Genomic DNA, 16,223 nt, shown 5'->3' on the forward strand with positions numbered 1-16,223 from the left:
CTCTTCTCTCTTCTTGTCTTACGCTGCTTGCTCTTCTCTCCTTCTAAAGATGGTTACGCCCCAAAGTCTGTTTACCCTCTTCGGTATGTTATTGTTAGCACTATACTTTTATTATTGATTTGATTTTTGTTTCACCTTAATTCTTATTTGTAGCTAGCACTTTGGCTTAAAGTTGAATAGTAAATCTTTTGCTATTTTTCTTTGCTATTTAAAACTCTCCATAGACACAAAATTTGTTTTAATGCATGCTGATTTATTTTGCATGATCTTTAATTTAATATCATTCACATAGCTTTGAGGGTTTATCAGAGATTATTCTTTTCAAAATTCACTGTTCAAAATCTTGATCTTCTTTATTCATTTGTGAGAATGATGAGTTTGAATGAGTGATCATGTTGATGTCTGAATGTTTCATTAATATGTCAGAAAGATAATCTTTAGCTGACTTGCACGTAAAATTAATTCCATTTTTGGATTACCTCTCTGTGGCTCTAAAATAAGGTGTTTATGGAGATGTGCAGCGTGTGAAGATTTTGTACAACAAGAAAGACAGTGCTCTAATACAGATGGCTGATGGAAACCAATCACAACTGGGTAAGATTAAATTATATGTTATCTATACATCTTTAAATCTGATTTCAAATATATAATCTAAACCTGTGAATATAAACTTTATATTAGTAAGAAGCCATTTATTAATGGCCAGGGTTCAAAATGTCATGTTAATTTTCATATTTTAACATGAATAGTTGTACATGATGAACATATTTGTATTTTTCTGCTGTCCTCTTAACCATTCCTTGTGTGAAGTCTAAGGAAGAAATGTTTTGGCTTCAAAATTACAATAACAATTTCACATAAGAATTACGACATACATATTAAAGATCCTTAGTGTTTTTCATTCCTGGATACTCCTTGTAATCAAAGTTAACGGTTCATATAGTCCATGGAATCCTGATTAACGCTGTGTTATTTTAATTCTTCTAAAGTCATTTGCAAGTATTTAACTAAACTTAGTAAAGAGTCACATGGGAAATGTATTTTAGAGATACCAGGTTCTTATAAAATGAAAAATTTACACCAAATGCCCCACTGTTAATCCTTTTTGAAATCTTAAAATGTACTTCAGACAAGTTACACTTATACTATTAGATAAATAATTGATGACTTAATTAACATCTCGTTTGAATTCATGCACAAAGCCAAATCACATAAATCTAGAATGTAGCTGCATATTCATGGTGTGATTGACTGTAAAGTCAATATGTTCTTAGCTTATAATTCTGTTAGTTGAGATTTGGCGATGATGGTACTTTAGACTGGGTGTACTCACGTTATTAATTCTGAAATTTGCCATTTTTGGGGTAAAGACTAGTGTATTTTTGCTGTTATATCCAGTGAGACTCACAAACTAAGAACATGATGAACTAGACCTTTTAGCCTTTGGAGTCAGAAGTAAGTTTGAAATTCTGTGTTTCTTACCAGCTATTATCCATCTTTAGTGGAAGTTATATAAAAGTGCTGATGATGTCATAGATGCTAATTAAATCTTTTCTTCTTCCTCTGCTTGTGTACACTTCTGTACTCTGGTGGGTGTAGTCATTGCCATTGTTTTTATAAACTTTGCGAGTAGCATTTTACAGTTTTTGTTTCATAGTTGTCAAAGCATTCTTAAATGTTTGATTTTCTTCCTCATTGTGTGAGCTGTGGGTGGCATTACCCTCATGTAAAGAAAGGATACGCAATCATTACAGTTGAGAAGTACCTGAGGTAGAATTTAACCAAATGTTTCACGATATTTTTGGTTTTGTTTTATGTAAGGACTAGATAACTGATACTTTTGCTATACTTGTATTAGTCTCTTTGGGCTGCCATAACAAAATACCACAGACTGAGTGGCTAAAACAACAGAAATTTATTTTCATATAGTTCTGGAGGCCAGTAGTTAGGTGCCAATAGATTTGGTTTCTGGTGAGGACTTTCTTCCTGGCTTTCAGACAGCTCCATTCTCCATATGTCCTCACATGGCCTTTCCTCTGAGCCTTTTCTCAGCCTCTGAGGCTCTGATTTCTCTTCCTGTACTTATAAGGACACCAGTCTTATTGGATTAGGGCCTCACCCATGTGACCTCATTTAACCTAAATTACCTCCTTAAAGGCCCTGCCTCCAGGTAGTCACATTGAGGGATTAAAGCTTCCATATATCACTTTTGGGAGAATACAGTTCAGTGCCTAACAGTACTTAACATTGATAAATCTTTTACCCCTAATTTTTATAAGATTTTTTTACTAAAGCTTTGACTTACTAATAGCATAATTTACAGGTTTCAAACTATATGTAGTGGCAAATAATTTATTATTTCTCATTGCTGCCAGGTTAGATTTTGCTTTCTTGAAGTATATGTCCATAAAAATATGTACTTGCACCTTTAATGCCTTTATAGCACACACACAAACACACAAATCCTATACAAAACTAGGGCGCGCTATTGAAAAAAATAAGTGAAATTTTTTAAAATGTAGTATACGTTTTTTATGGGCTCTGTTCTCATTCTTTTTGGTTTTCATGGGACTCTGTTTGGAAATACTCATTGTTTTATAATATAGGCAGATGTTTTTATGCTCAGAAAGCAGTATGGGAGAAATAAACGGCAAGGTATAGTCAGTAGTATACAAGTGTGAATGGGATTGTTGCAAATCTTAGAGGCCACGTTAAATCATTTTAGACTAGAGTTTTAAAATTTGCAAACATTAAGATGTTTCAATTTCTACCATAACCTATTTAATTGATACTGGAATTTTCTTAAATTGGATATTTTAGGAATAATATAATTTGTAAATTATGTTTTGAAGTAGTGTACTGATCTTCAACGGTTAAAGTAAATGAGTTCTAAGGAAATGTCAAAGAGTAGTTCCTTGTTAAAATAATTATCTTGTTTCTCCAATTCATATTTTCAAGAACTACTTACAAGAAAGCCTCAACTGTTCTTATTTAATATGTAGCTGCCATCTCAAAAGTAAACTTCTTCTTTAACTACTAAATTATATCTAGCGAAGTGTGCTGTAAAGGGAGTAGGAATTGTAACTCTGGTGTTGTGATATTTGAGCAATTTTTAAGTATGTGTATATATTGGCTTTCACTTCTTCATTACTGTGAGTAATGGAAAACTCTAAGTCGCACTTTGAGGTATTGCTGGTCTCATAGAAGGGAGCTCTCAATAGACCTTCCCCCAAAAAAAAGTCAAAAGAAAGGAGGGAAAAATAGCAAATGATATGGAGAAAATGGGGGAAAATAGAAATTTGAAAGTAATGATAGAATCAAGTCCAGATGTATCAATAATAACAGATGTAAAGGAGTAAATTCATCAATTAAAAGACAGATTTGATTTTTTAAAAGCCACTATTCTTTACAAGAGATGTGAGGTGCAAAGATGTAGAAAGATTGAAAGTAAAGGGATATAAAAAGGATAATTGACAGATAATAAGCAAAAGAAAACTTATGTACCTATATTCATTTAAGATAAAGATTATTAATAAAAGATTTATTAGTTCACCAAGAAGATGACAAGCTTTATGTGTATGTGTGCCTAATGAAATAGCTTCAAAATGTGTAAATTATAAATGGATAGAACTGCAGGGAGAATTGAGCAAATTCACCACGATAATGGAGGTTTTTATACACCTTGCTGAATTATGTCAGGCAGAAACCCCTCCCCCCCAAAAATCAGCAAGACGCAAATGATACAGCACAATTAGATTAACAGAATTACACATGTATAGAATTAGGCATCTAATAGTTATACATCCAACACATTCTTTTTAAGTACACAAGGAATGCTTACAGAAAGTGATCACAAACTAAACTATAAAGCAAGCTTCAGTAAATTTCAGAGAGTAAGTATACAGACCAAATTCTCTGACTACTGTGCAATTAAGTTAAAGAGTTAATAACAGAAAGATACATTTAAAATCTCCAGGTATCGAAATTGAAAAATAATTCCAATATCTCATGTCTCAAAGAAGTTATTTTAATGGGAATTTTCAAATATGTAAAACTAAATGGTAATAAAAGTACTGTACATATTAGTATGTGTGGTACAGTGAAAGTGATGTTTTACAGAATGTTTTAACTGTTAAGAATAATGGTATAGGGACTTCCCTGCTGGCACAGTGGTTAAGAATCCACCTTCCTGGGCTTTCCTCGTGGCGCAGTGGTTAAAAATCTGCCTGCCAATTCAGGAGACACAGGTTCAAGCCCTGGTCCAGGAAGATCCCACGTGCTGAGGAGCAACTAAGCCCGTTCACCCTAGAGCCCGTGCTCTGCAACAAGAGAAGCCACCGCAATGAGAAGCCCGTGCACTGCCGTGAAGATACTGCCCCCACTCGCTCCAACTAGAGAAAGCCCGCATGCAGTAACAAAGACCCAACGCAGCCAAAAATAAATAAATAAATTTATAAGAAAAAAGAACCCGCCTGCCAATGCAGGGGACACGGGTTTGAGCCCTGGTCTGGGAAGATCCCACATGCCGGGGAACAACTGAGCCCATGAGCCACAACTATTGAGCCTGCGCTCTAGAGCCTGTGAGCCACAACTACTGAAGCCTGCATGCCTAGAGTCCATGCTCTGCAACAAGACACTGCAATGAGAAGCCTGCGCACGGCAACAAAGAGCAGCCCCCTGCTCGCCGCAACTTGAGAAAGCCCGCACACGGCAACAAAGACCCAACACAGCCAATAAGTAAATAAATAATTTAGAAAAAAAAAGAATAATGGCATAAACCCAAGGAAAAGAGATAATAAAGACAAGACTAGAAATCAATGGTATAGAAGACAGTTGAGAGAAAAAAAAAGAGCCAAAAGTTGGGTCCTTTGACAAGACTAATAAACAAGTGGATATCAAGATTCATTTTTTTTTAAACGGGAGAGGCAACACAATATTTTTAATTATAAAGGGGATAATTATTGATAGAGTTCTAGTTCCACATTATGTAAACTGTACGTTTTTTTTTTACCATCTTTTAATTTCTCGTTATTCATTACTATTTTCAGAGATAAAGCGAGAGGTAGAAAATAATACTCAACCAAAAATGACGTTTCCACTATGCAGCATTGACTTTTTTCTTCTTGATCATTGATTGCATTGTTCATTGATGCCATATTTCTTGGAACAGATTTCAAGATATTAGAGTCCTGTTATTTAAACTTGATTCATTTAAAATTTTTCTAATCATTTCCTTCTGCTTTGTTTAATCAATATATACCTCCATTTTTGACGAGCTTTTTATTTTTTAATACCCTTAAAAGCCCTGGTATTCTAATTACCCCTTTCCTTAACCCCCATCCACTTTAAATTTACTCACATCCTTTTATCAGCAATCAGCTGACTAGAATCTCCCTTATTACGTGGTTACTTTCTGAGTTAGCTGTTTGGTTGTTTTGCTTTATTTTTAACCCCATTTCTCTATCATCCATCTCCTCTTGGTGCAGTTACTTACTATGCCTAGGACCTCTTGTCTTGTTATTTGTGCCCTTCAATATCTCAAAGCTCAACTGTTTGTGTAGTATTTTTATAACTTCTCAAAAGCTGCACTAATACACCTTTTCTTATGACAACCTTAGACGACTACTTTATGCCACTTTATTCCCCAAACTCATTCCTTATAACACATTTTGTATGAGGTAATAGCACTTTATTATAAGCAAAGTTCTGTTCACTTAAAACAACAGAATTAATAGAACCTTAAAAATATTTTATAATTCAAGTAAGCTTTATTATAAAAGGAGTTTACATACCATCACTATGGATAATTGAGTTGATTTTATAAGTATATGCGAAATACAGTGTAAGGAAGTTAAGGCCTGACAGCTTATTTTTTTTATTAGCCTCAGTTAAAGATCTAAGAAAAAACTATTACAAATGTATAACACTGCAGTAAATCAGGAAGAGTAAACTTTTTTTTCCTTCCAGTTTTGAGATATAATTGACATACAGCACTGTGTAAGCATTAATGATTTGATTTGTATACATCATGAGTTGATTATCACAGTAAATTTAGTGAACATCCATCATCTCATGTACTTATAAAATAAAAGAAATAGAAAAATTTCTTGTGTTATGAGAACTCCTAGGGTTTAGTCTCTTAACTTTCATGTATAACATACAGCAGTGTTAAAATTATATTTATCATGTTGTACGCTACATCCTTAGTATTTATCTTATAACTGGAATAGTAAACTTATTTTTACAAATTAGGGAAGCTATAAATGAAAAAGATTTTTTGGAATGGTACCTTATACTTCTATAGCATTTTCCTTTTCAGACCTGTTTTATATTTAACTGGTTTATTCTATACAAGTAAGTATGACAAGATGCATGGATTTAACAAATTCCGGGTATCTCCTCTGTCAGATTGTGTACTGTAGTATACTAATCAAATTAAAACATTTGAGAGTAGGGATTTTATTCTCAATTTCCTGCTCTTCCATACTGCCTTTACCTCTCTGTTTAATACTCTAATACTTTGAGTAGTCAAATAGACCTTCAGTTTAGCTAAACTATATGACTTATGACATGGTTTTCTTCAGTTGTGACTAGTGAATAAAACATAAAACGTATAACTGTTCTCTAATCTCAGACCAGTTCTTTTAGTTGAAAAGTAACCCAACTGCTGCCTCAAGAAGTAGCTATGTGATGTTCTGTGTTTAGGCACTGTGCTGTGTGCTGTGGGGAGAGACACTGGTTCCTGCTTTCATGTATCTTACAGTCTGAAGGAGGATATAAATAATTAAAATGTAATGAATTTATGAAAATAAGTAAAGGGTACTGCATGGGGGAATATCTAGTGAGGTTCTGAACCTTTTCTAGAGGATGAAGAAAAGGCCCTCTGAGGAAGTAATACTAAAGGATAAATAGATTAGGGGGGATAGTGAAGGAGATAAGAACTTGTTATAAATAGAAAAGCATGCACACGGGGCTAAAGGTAAAAAAAAACTAGTGTTTAAGAAAATACGTTTTGTACACCTGGAACATTAAGTACAAGGAGTACAGTACTAAGATACTGTAGGTTCCATGAGGAGGGCTAGGATGGTTCTTGTCTTACCACTTGATTCCCAGCATTAACAAAGTGGTTAGTATTGTATATCATCAATAAATGTTTATTCAGGGAGGCTTGATAGAGATGTTAGGGTCAGACTGAGAAAGGCGCATAAGCCATGTTAAAGAAAGAGTAAGTTTAGACTTTATCCCTAAGGGTTTTAAGCAGGTAGTGACATAGATTTGTATAGAATGGATTGGAGAAAAGTAGAGAAAAATCCAACAAGACAAATTAGGAGACTGATTGAGTTATCCAGATAAAAAAATAATGGCAGTGAAAAGTGTAGAAATAGAAGATGAATTTGAGAGTAATTAAGAGGATGGGTATGGTAGGACTTGGCAATTAGGATATAGATCAGCAGGGAGAAAATGTTGCAGATGAGTACTAAGTTTCTTTCTTGGGCATTTAGCAGGACTGTCAAGGAAGAGGGAGACTCACATTTTGGATTTTCGTTCTATAAAAGAAGCTGGCTTTTTTGCCTCAATGCCTTGCCTAGTGCAAATGAACTTGTTTTGTCACCAGTGGCTGTTGTAAATTCATGATTTATTTTAAAATCATAACAGAATTCAGATATTTCAGCTTATCTAAAATGAGAATTATTTTTGCTTTGAACCTTGATACTGTCTTTTAATAGGCATTCTTCCCCTTTATAGCCATGAATCATCTTAATGGACAGAAGATGTATGGAAAAATTATTCGTGTTACTCTGTCTAAACATCAGACTGTACAACTACCTCGAGAGGGACTTGATGATCAAGGGCTAACAAAAGATTTTGGTAATTCCCCACTGCATCGTTTCAAGAAACCTGGATCCAAAAATTTTCAGAACATTTTTCCTCCTTCTGCAACCCTCCACCTATCCAATATCCCGTAAGTATTAAAGCTGGAGTAGTTTATTAAGGATATACATTTTAGGAAGAAAATATAAACATTTTTTATTAATTGTTACTCTTTTTCTCTAATTTTCCCAGTCCTTCAGTAGCAGAAGAGGATCTACGAACACTGTTTGCTAACACTGGGGGCACTGTGAAAGCATTTAAGTTTTTTCAGTAAGCAAGCTTTCTTGTCTTTAAATTAGTGACTTGATAGAAGTAAAAGTTTTCTTCAAGTAGTTCTTTTTGTTTCTAGAAGTCTTTGATTCTGGAATGGGCAAAAGTTAAGTATTTAAGCCCTTCCTAATTTTTATGAAGTATCTAATTTCATAATTTTGTTTCAGAAGAGATCACAAAATGGCTCTTCTTCAGATGGCAACAGTGGAAGAAGCTATTCAGGCCTTGATTGATCTTCATAATTATAACCTTGGTGAAAACCATCATCTGAGAGTGTCTTTCTCCAAGTCAACAATTTAAAAAAGGGGAGATTGAAGATTGGCGATGAATCACATTGTTTGGTGTCAACACCTATTGACTGTTCAGAAAAGTGGGGACCAGAGTTTGATTTTTTTTGTTGTTTTCTTTTTTCTTTTCTTTTTTCCCATGCTGTTATCATTCCTTGGTTATAAAATGAAATGGCATATGTAAAGGCAGAGTTATTAACTGCTCCTTTTCATCTGTTCTGTAGAGAAGCCATTTTTATTGTCTGTTTAAAATTTTAATTTTACTTTCCTTTTTCAACTTAGTTGACATACGTGCCTTAAAAAGGAAAACTAGTGTTGCTATTGTGCATTTGCTAGAGAAAGGAATTGGTTGTCTAGGGCACATTGTTAAATGGGAGTTAACAATATGTTTAGGCAGGGGTGTGTAAAAAGGGTTAAGTTTTTGTTTCTCCTGCTTGGAACTTATTTTGAATTATTGGCTTGTCACATTTCTTTCTATTTAATCAAATAAGATACATGATACTGAAAGAATAAAGCAGCATTTTTTTAGTTTTTACTACCTTAGGCTTTATTGCTTTAAAAAAAACATTGGCCTTTTGTATCTCACAATTCTGGTCTAGATTCAGTTATGAATGTAGGCATTAGTTAAAATTAACAAGATGCAGAGTATTAATTTCTTAAGACAACAAAGTGATTTCTGTAAGTTTGAGCCCTATGTGGAAAGCATTGTGGAATCTTAACCTTTTTGTACACACTCTTGTGGGACGTATCATATAAATGTCAGCACTAAGTAACGTCTTGTTTGTGGCTGAATATTTTTCGTAGATGTTTTTGAAGTTGACATGATTTATGTGCATTTAAATATATATTGCCATCCTTAGTTTGTAATTAAGATTTGGAATACGGTTGTGGATTTCTGAGCATGTGCAGACTGGTCTAGCTAGTTCAGGAACTGGTGCATGTATTTTTCAAAGATAAAAGAAAGTGTACTGCGAAAATTTGCAGGAAGGTTAATTTTGTGGCAGTTTTCTAAAACTGACAACCAGGTGGGACCAAAGTTTATGTGCCTTTAGTCTTAATTTACCTTGCATTGTAATATTCAGTTTTAATAAATCTTCAAAATATTTTGTATTTAGGAATAGATCTGACTTTGACTTTAATAAAAACATGGCTCAGAATCTACAGGTCAAATTAATTTGAACAGTTCTTGTCAATCTGAATTGTTGATTCTGTTTAAATGACCAATACTTTTTCAAATTGATGTACTTAGTTTCAAGGTTCATAGATTCTGTTATCTATGTAGACAGAATGGTCATGTATATTTTCTATTAGTTGAGTTTTTACATCTTTAGAAATGTAAAATTCAGTATAGTTTGAAAGCGGCACAATTAAAAATTAATTTTCTAACAAAGTTGGGAGGTTTGATGGTTGTTTAATTTCCTTTTGTGTGTACTCTGCTTACCTCTGTAGCATGCTCAATAAACACTTCTGTAGCTCTGTATTCACCTTTTCTGTCTTTCTCTGCTGCCTTTTCTCTCTCTTCTTTGTTTTCACTCCACTGTGCTTCTGAATTCATGTTTATTCTCTGCCAGGGTGGGAAAGGAATAATAATATTACAATTCTATGGCTTTATACCATAAATAAATCTAGATGCTGTGAAAATATACCAGCTGGTTTTTTTTTAATTTGAAAGATGGTAACTGCTTTTCAGGAGGACACATATTAAACATTTCCCACCCTGTTATAATCTACTGCTTTAAAGACATAACTTTTATTGTATCTTGTTAATTCTTTCTATCTCTTTTGTTGTTGTTGTTTTTTTTCCAGTAGATTTATGCACTAATAGATCTTTTGGATTTGCCATGCTCTCTTGCTGCAGTTTCATCTTTCATCTTTTGTGTCTGCTAAAGATTTCCTACCTTGTGAGTTTTAACAAAGGGTACTTGATGTTACTGGGAAGAAACAGTATACCATCTGCTTTTGCCTTGGGTGGGAAGGAAGATACACATTCAGGTATTTAAAAGTTTAAGGGTAGTATGTGATGTTAACGATTTTCACTTTTTAAAGGGTTTCGATTAGGGTGCTATTTGTAGTACTCAATATTTTGGGGGGGTCACCTTTTTTTTAAACAGGCATTTTGGTGTCTGATAACTTTGTTATACATGTTCCTTAAGTTTGTTCTGTTATAACTGACAATTATGCAATACTCATACATTAGGAAAGTTAAAAACAAATGAAGGAGTATGCAGTTCATTTAAGTGTGCTATATTAATACAATAATTCAGTCACTTCCAAGAAAGAAAGAATATAGTAAATAATTGTTTACATTTGGGTCGACATGGGGGGGTGATTTGGACGCCAAGTTATCACAATTTTTTTTTCTTAAAATAACATTGTAGTACAGAAGAACTCTAGCAACAGCACATGAGCCTAAAAAGTCTGTAAAAACCCATAATATGAATGAATAGTAATCGAACAGTTTTCTTTAAGTGAAGTTTTTCTCAGTATTGGGTGGTAGTTGAAATATCTGAAAGTAGGTGCTGTATCTGTTTTTCAGGTAGTTCCTTGTGGCTGGGGTTGGCTTGGAAGAAGAAACAGAAGTTCTGAGGTGTTTGTGGGAACTGGGGTTGCTCCAATTACTGAGCTAAGGAGTTCCCAGTATTTCTGATGGGGGAGTGACCAGAAACCCAAGTTTTTCCTGCCTAGGGAGTGGCAGATTCCTCAGTCTTTTAGGGTGCACTCCAGTGCAACCTTCCTTCCAAAGCAAAAGTCAGTGAAGTGAGAATTTTGACATTTTGGAGTGCTTTATTTTCATACATTATTTTAACCCAGTCCTCATATAGTAAATTGTTTAATTAGGTGAAAATAATAGCTTTGTCATCATTATTATTACCACCATATGCCTCAGTCTTATCTCTCAAGTGAGCTAGCTAACTGTGAAGTGTTCTTAAGATGCAGCTGCTTTTTAATAGAGGTCTTACCTTGAATATTAAGAACGATAACTTGATTATTTTTTCCTACAACTGAGAGAGAAACTGATTTTTTGACATTGATTTATTTTGGAAAATGGGTTTCAAAATACCTACTTATGGAATGGATTCATAAAGTTTACATTTAATGTTAGAAATCTAATTTAATATTTGAAAGCAGCTAAGAACACCCTGGCTTAACCAGGACTAAGGAATCATATTTAGTTACATTAGGGATATATTAACACTTTTTTGAGGCATTTATTCAAAATATAAGGTTAGTATAATCAGATTGTGGTAATTGGTTATTTCTATTTTTGGATCAACATATAGTTAGCAGAAAAGGACAAATTACTTTTCTAAGCCTCAGTATCCCTTGTGTATGGGAAATGTAGGCAGTACTGCTCTTCCCACCTCACAGGGTACTGTGAAACTCAAATAGTAGGAATGCAGAAATGCTGTGCAACTGATAAATTGCTATGTAGAAGGAAAAGTTGCAATGTCAGTTTCATGTCTGCCAGATCTTAGTTATCTACAATAAATAATACCGCGATATCTCTTTGCTACAGAGGACTTTTTTTTAAGTTTATTTAAGTGATAACATCTGCTAAAGCAAAAAGATGTAGAATGCAAGTCTATAATGCATCCCAAAGCCAAATGAAAGGAGAATCGGGATTTAGCCTTGTATTTTCTGTTTGAACTATTTGATAGCCTAGTAACACAACACAGATACATATTTAATTATGGACTCCATTTAAAAATGAGATTTTCTGTGTATATACCTTTAAAGGTTGCTGTGAAACAGGTAATTTTAACAAAGTCTTTGGAGAATATGAAAAGACATTCTCATGAGTAGCTTGGGACTTCAAACAAGATTTCCTCACTGCCTTAATATTTTTAAATAGAGCAAAAATCTGAAAATGTTTTTTCATTTAGGAGGAAAGGGTATGGAACTGTTCAGTGAAATAGAACATACATGGGTTTCTATTTTGGCTAAATATTTGTTTCAAGAAAATCTGTTGGTAAGAATTCAGTAGAAAATCTCAATTTTAAGCCAGAGTATTAGGATATGTGTACCAATTATCAAAACCCTTAATTTTGGAGTTATTCTTTATTCTCCTAAGTATACTTATTCCCTTTATCTTTTTTTGTTTTAGATTTTGCCAATAAAGTATTAATGTTAAAGTCAAGTGCCAGATTGCCCACATTAAGGACAAAATGAAGTGTTCAGATACGCAGAAAAATACAAAGAACATAAACAGCTATGCACTTACTATTTCACCACCTAATACTTTCCATACTTTGTGTAATTTTAATATATGACTTAAAAGAAATAAAACATTACAGATTGAACTGACATCCTTTATGTACTCTCCCTGATCTTAGCCCCTGTATATCCCTTCTCCACAGGTAATCGTTACATTGAATTTAGTATGTTTTAAATTTAGTGGTGGTTTTTCAAAGAGAATTTGTTCTGTATTCTGTAGTCTTGTTTCTTTTTGTACCTTAAAAAATACTGCAAATATTTATGATGTTTATTAAATGGTATGATATTTTGTTCAACACACTTTAAAATTTTGTTAAGATTAGGATGTCTGGACATTAATAATCCCCTTATCAAATCTCATGACATTTAACCAATTTTAAGGTTATTAAATCAGTTCCTTTTCAATAAATACCATATGAGTTGTTTGAGTCTCAAGTTTTTCCTAAGGCAAAGATGTAAAAAGTAAACAAGGAGCTACCGTTAGTATTTTAAAAGCTGAAATTACGTGTGAGATCCTCAAATACAAAGATATCCTTTCCAGCTTCACATTATAGCCACACTTCGTGCAACTTAATGCCTCCCTCCCATTTCTGTGGACAGAAAGAGTATTCCTCTTAATTGGTGTTAGTGCTTAGAAAATAACAAACCTCCCTCATTCCGCTTCAGTTACCAACTTAATGATCTTTCTCGTTCCTCCCATATTATCACCTCCCAGACGTATTTCATCATCAGGTTTTCTGGAATGTTTTCCTTATAGTGTTTTATTCCTAGTCATGGTCACTATTCTGCAACAATATCTGGGCTAGCCTAGCTTGTCAGCATTACAGTTTGTTCAGATCATAGAACCTTGCTACTCAAAAGTCAGTCCCCAGACCAACAGCACTTATCACCTGGGAGCTTATTAGAAACTCAGAATATCTAGCCCCGCCTCTGACCTGCTGAACTACATTTTGACAAGATTGGTAGGTGTGACCCATTTGGACACTCAAGTTCTATGTTAGTAGAATTTTTTTTTTTCAGTTCAGTGAAAATCAGCTTAAAAGTTTTTTCTTATTATTTTGCTGAGTGTGAACATTGTTATATTTTCTTGGTAATTTCAAGTTATTCGAGAGATATGTACTGTTAACACTAAGGAATAACTGTAGAGCTGAAAAGAACCTTATGTATATAGTTTTAACTTCATTTTAAACTGTTCTAGATAGGTCAGGTGAACAGTTTAGCAACGTATTTGTATTGACTTACCTGTAATTAGATTACAGGTACCTGGGTTTCCAGTTCAGTCCGGCAATGTGTTAAACTAATTAAAGGAAGTAGAGGCCTGCTGTTATTCATAAATTAAAATTAATTTAGTGTACAAGATAATAGGTAAATTGCTAATAACAGAAATCAATACGATTTTTTATTTAGTAATAAACATCAAGTTTAGCCTGACAGGGAAAGGACTTCCATGTGAATTGATTTTGTTAAATGACTGGAAATTAACTCTCTTAAGCCCTGTCTCTGTTACATCATACTTTATAATAAAATGACCCTTGGGTCATTTTGGTAAATAGCTTTCTTATTCACTGAATGCTGCTTCAGTTCCTTTCCCAATTCCAATTGGATAGCACAGTTCTGAAGTTGCAGTACCTAAACTTTACTAGTGATGCTGCCGATAACTGAGTTAGAGCTGTGATAAAAATACAGATTTAGCTGTGCTGTACTATGCCTTCAGTGACTTATTACCCATATCCTTAGCATAGTTTTTCATGTTCTTGTGGCTAGCAGTTTTCTCTGTTGTCCTGTCTTGCTGAGTATTTCCTGTGTACCACTCCCATTGCTGTCTCTAAACCTTGTTGCTGCTTTAGCTATCACTTTTATATTGTTTTTCTCTTCACTTTTCATCCATCTTCTCTTTGCAGTTAATTTCTTGCTCCTGTGACTTACATTTTTATAACCACAACCAACCAGTTAGGTGAATCCTTTCATGGATTAAAGGATTAATGAACTGATTAATGAACTGATAAATGATGGTGCAAATTGTAATATTCAGATGTTTTTCTATTTTTGTCTGGTTCAGCTTAAAATCTTCCCTTTTTTAAAATTTTGTTTCTTAATTTCTGGTATTGTAACAATTCCAGATGGTAGAAATCACTAAAAGGCTCCAGAAACCTGAAGTATTAATGATATTTATCACTAGTGTGTTCAACGCTAGTGGAGAATCAGTCAAAGAATTGTGGTTAAAAAGCTCCTTATGTTGACATTTGTAAAGTTCTAAAAAGGTGGTTCCAGTTCACTTAGTAATGATTCATAGAAGTTAAAGTACATATATATGTTCAAAGGAATAATTCTGTTTTTTAAAGATTTAAGTAAAACAGCCCCAGGGAGACCATAGTAACATTGCAGTAGTTGTCTCTTCCCTGAGTTTGGAATTTTATAATGTATATTATAAATATTTTTTGTTCTGGAAAATGCATAGGCATTGATATTAGACTGAACTGTATTCAAAGACCTTATTCTGCTACCCAGTAGTGATGAGACCTTTCAAAGCCTTAATTTTCTCTTCTGTAAAATAGAGATAATATCTGCCTCATATGTTCACTCTGAGGATTATGTGAAATACAGATTCATTCCTTTGGTAGTTTTTCTTTTGCTTGGGGAAGATTCTTGGCATTCTGTTTATGGAAGTTTTTTCCCATAAGTGTTAATTTATACATTTTCAAAAGACGATTGTTGGAATTTGCTATTTGCATTGTAGGGAATGAAAGATAAATGGAACCACAGTACACTCAGCTCTTTTTTTTGAACTTTGAAAATGCACATTTGTTCCAACATATTTGATATATTAAGGAAGAATTTAAGTGTTCCATGCATTTTGCATTTAATGTGCGATTTCATCATGGGAAACATGGAAAGCAGAAAACTGCACCCAGCTAATCCAGGCTGTTTAGAAATACACCAGGTGCACACATGTATACACCTCAGACATCTGTCAGCTACCTACCTCAGCTCTTCGCATGTTAGGGGGCACACTTACCCACATCTGGTGTTAACAACTTTCTGTCCAATTTCATACAATCCTTCCAACACCACGATGACTCACAAACTACAACACTTCCAACACCCACTTCCACAAGCAAGCTTTCAATTTTTTTTTTAAATAAGGTGTCATAGTATTTATATATTTCTTAAGCATTTAACATGCAAAAGTGTGCTGCCATTTTTTTATTGTTTCTGTTTTTGTGTGATGTTTTTGAGTGTTGTGTCCCATAAGCCCTGTGGTTTTTATTGTGTGATTTTGCATAATGTGGCAGTTTCTGGAAATGCTTATGCTTTGTTAGAGTTGTCTACTCTCAAGGAGCTTCTAGGCCAATTCACATTATGACAGAAGGTATATAGCAAATTGTGATGCTGGACATGAGAAAACAGGGTTTGAGGTTGGGCATCACCATTTATAGATCATGGCAGCTTGAATAAGCCATATTAGTCTGAGCCCATTTTCTCGTCTATGGCCTTTCCATCTTGTCTATGCTGTTACAGGAATCATGCTTAAAAAGATAAAGCCCAAGATGTTTCTTTTCTAGTTTTTGTTTATCATAA

The 16,223-nt window shown here is 33.9% G+C and overlaps 1 protein-coding gene across 4 annotated transcripts in view; it reads left to right on the top strand.

Annotated features, from left to right (window-relative positions):
* Window positions 1-11,549, top strand: part of PTBP2 (polypyrimidine tract binding protein 2) — an 83,248-nt gene extending 71,699 nt beyond the window's left edge. For 2 of the 4 annotated variants that reach the window (XM_032626819.1, XM_032626839.1), the window contains exons 10-14: window positions 50-83; window positions 502-594; window positions 7,747-7,963; window positions 8,065-8,142; window positions 8,313-11,549. In XM_032626819.1, the coding sequence (XP_032482710.1) occupies window positions 50-83; window positions 502-594; window positions 7,747-7,963; window positions 8,065-8,142; window positions 8,313-8,442 (552 nt within the window). In that variant the 3' untranslated portion in view covers window positions 8,443-11,549. Of the gene's footprint in view, window positions 1-49; window positions 84-501; window positions 595-7,746; window positions 7,964-8,064; window positions 8,143-8,309 lie in introns of all 4 variants that reach the window. The other 2 variants (XM_032626809.1, XM_032626829.1) reach the window with 1 other exon arrangement.
* Window positions 11,550-16,223: the final 4,674 nt, after the last annotated feature.

The sequence above is a fragment of the Phocoena sinus genome, chromosome 1 (genome assembly GCF_008692025.1).
Source record: "Phocoena sinus isolate mPhoSin1 chromosome 1, mPhoSin1.pri, whole genome shotgun sequence".
NCBI classification, from domain to species: domain Eukaryota; kingdom Metazoa; phylum Chordata; class Mammalia; order Artiodactyla; family Phocoenidae; genus Phocoena; species Phocoena sinus.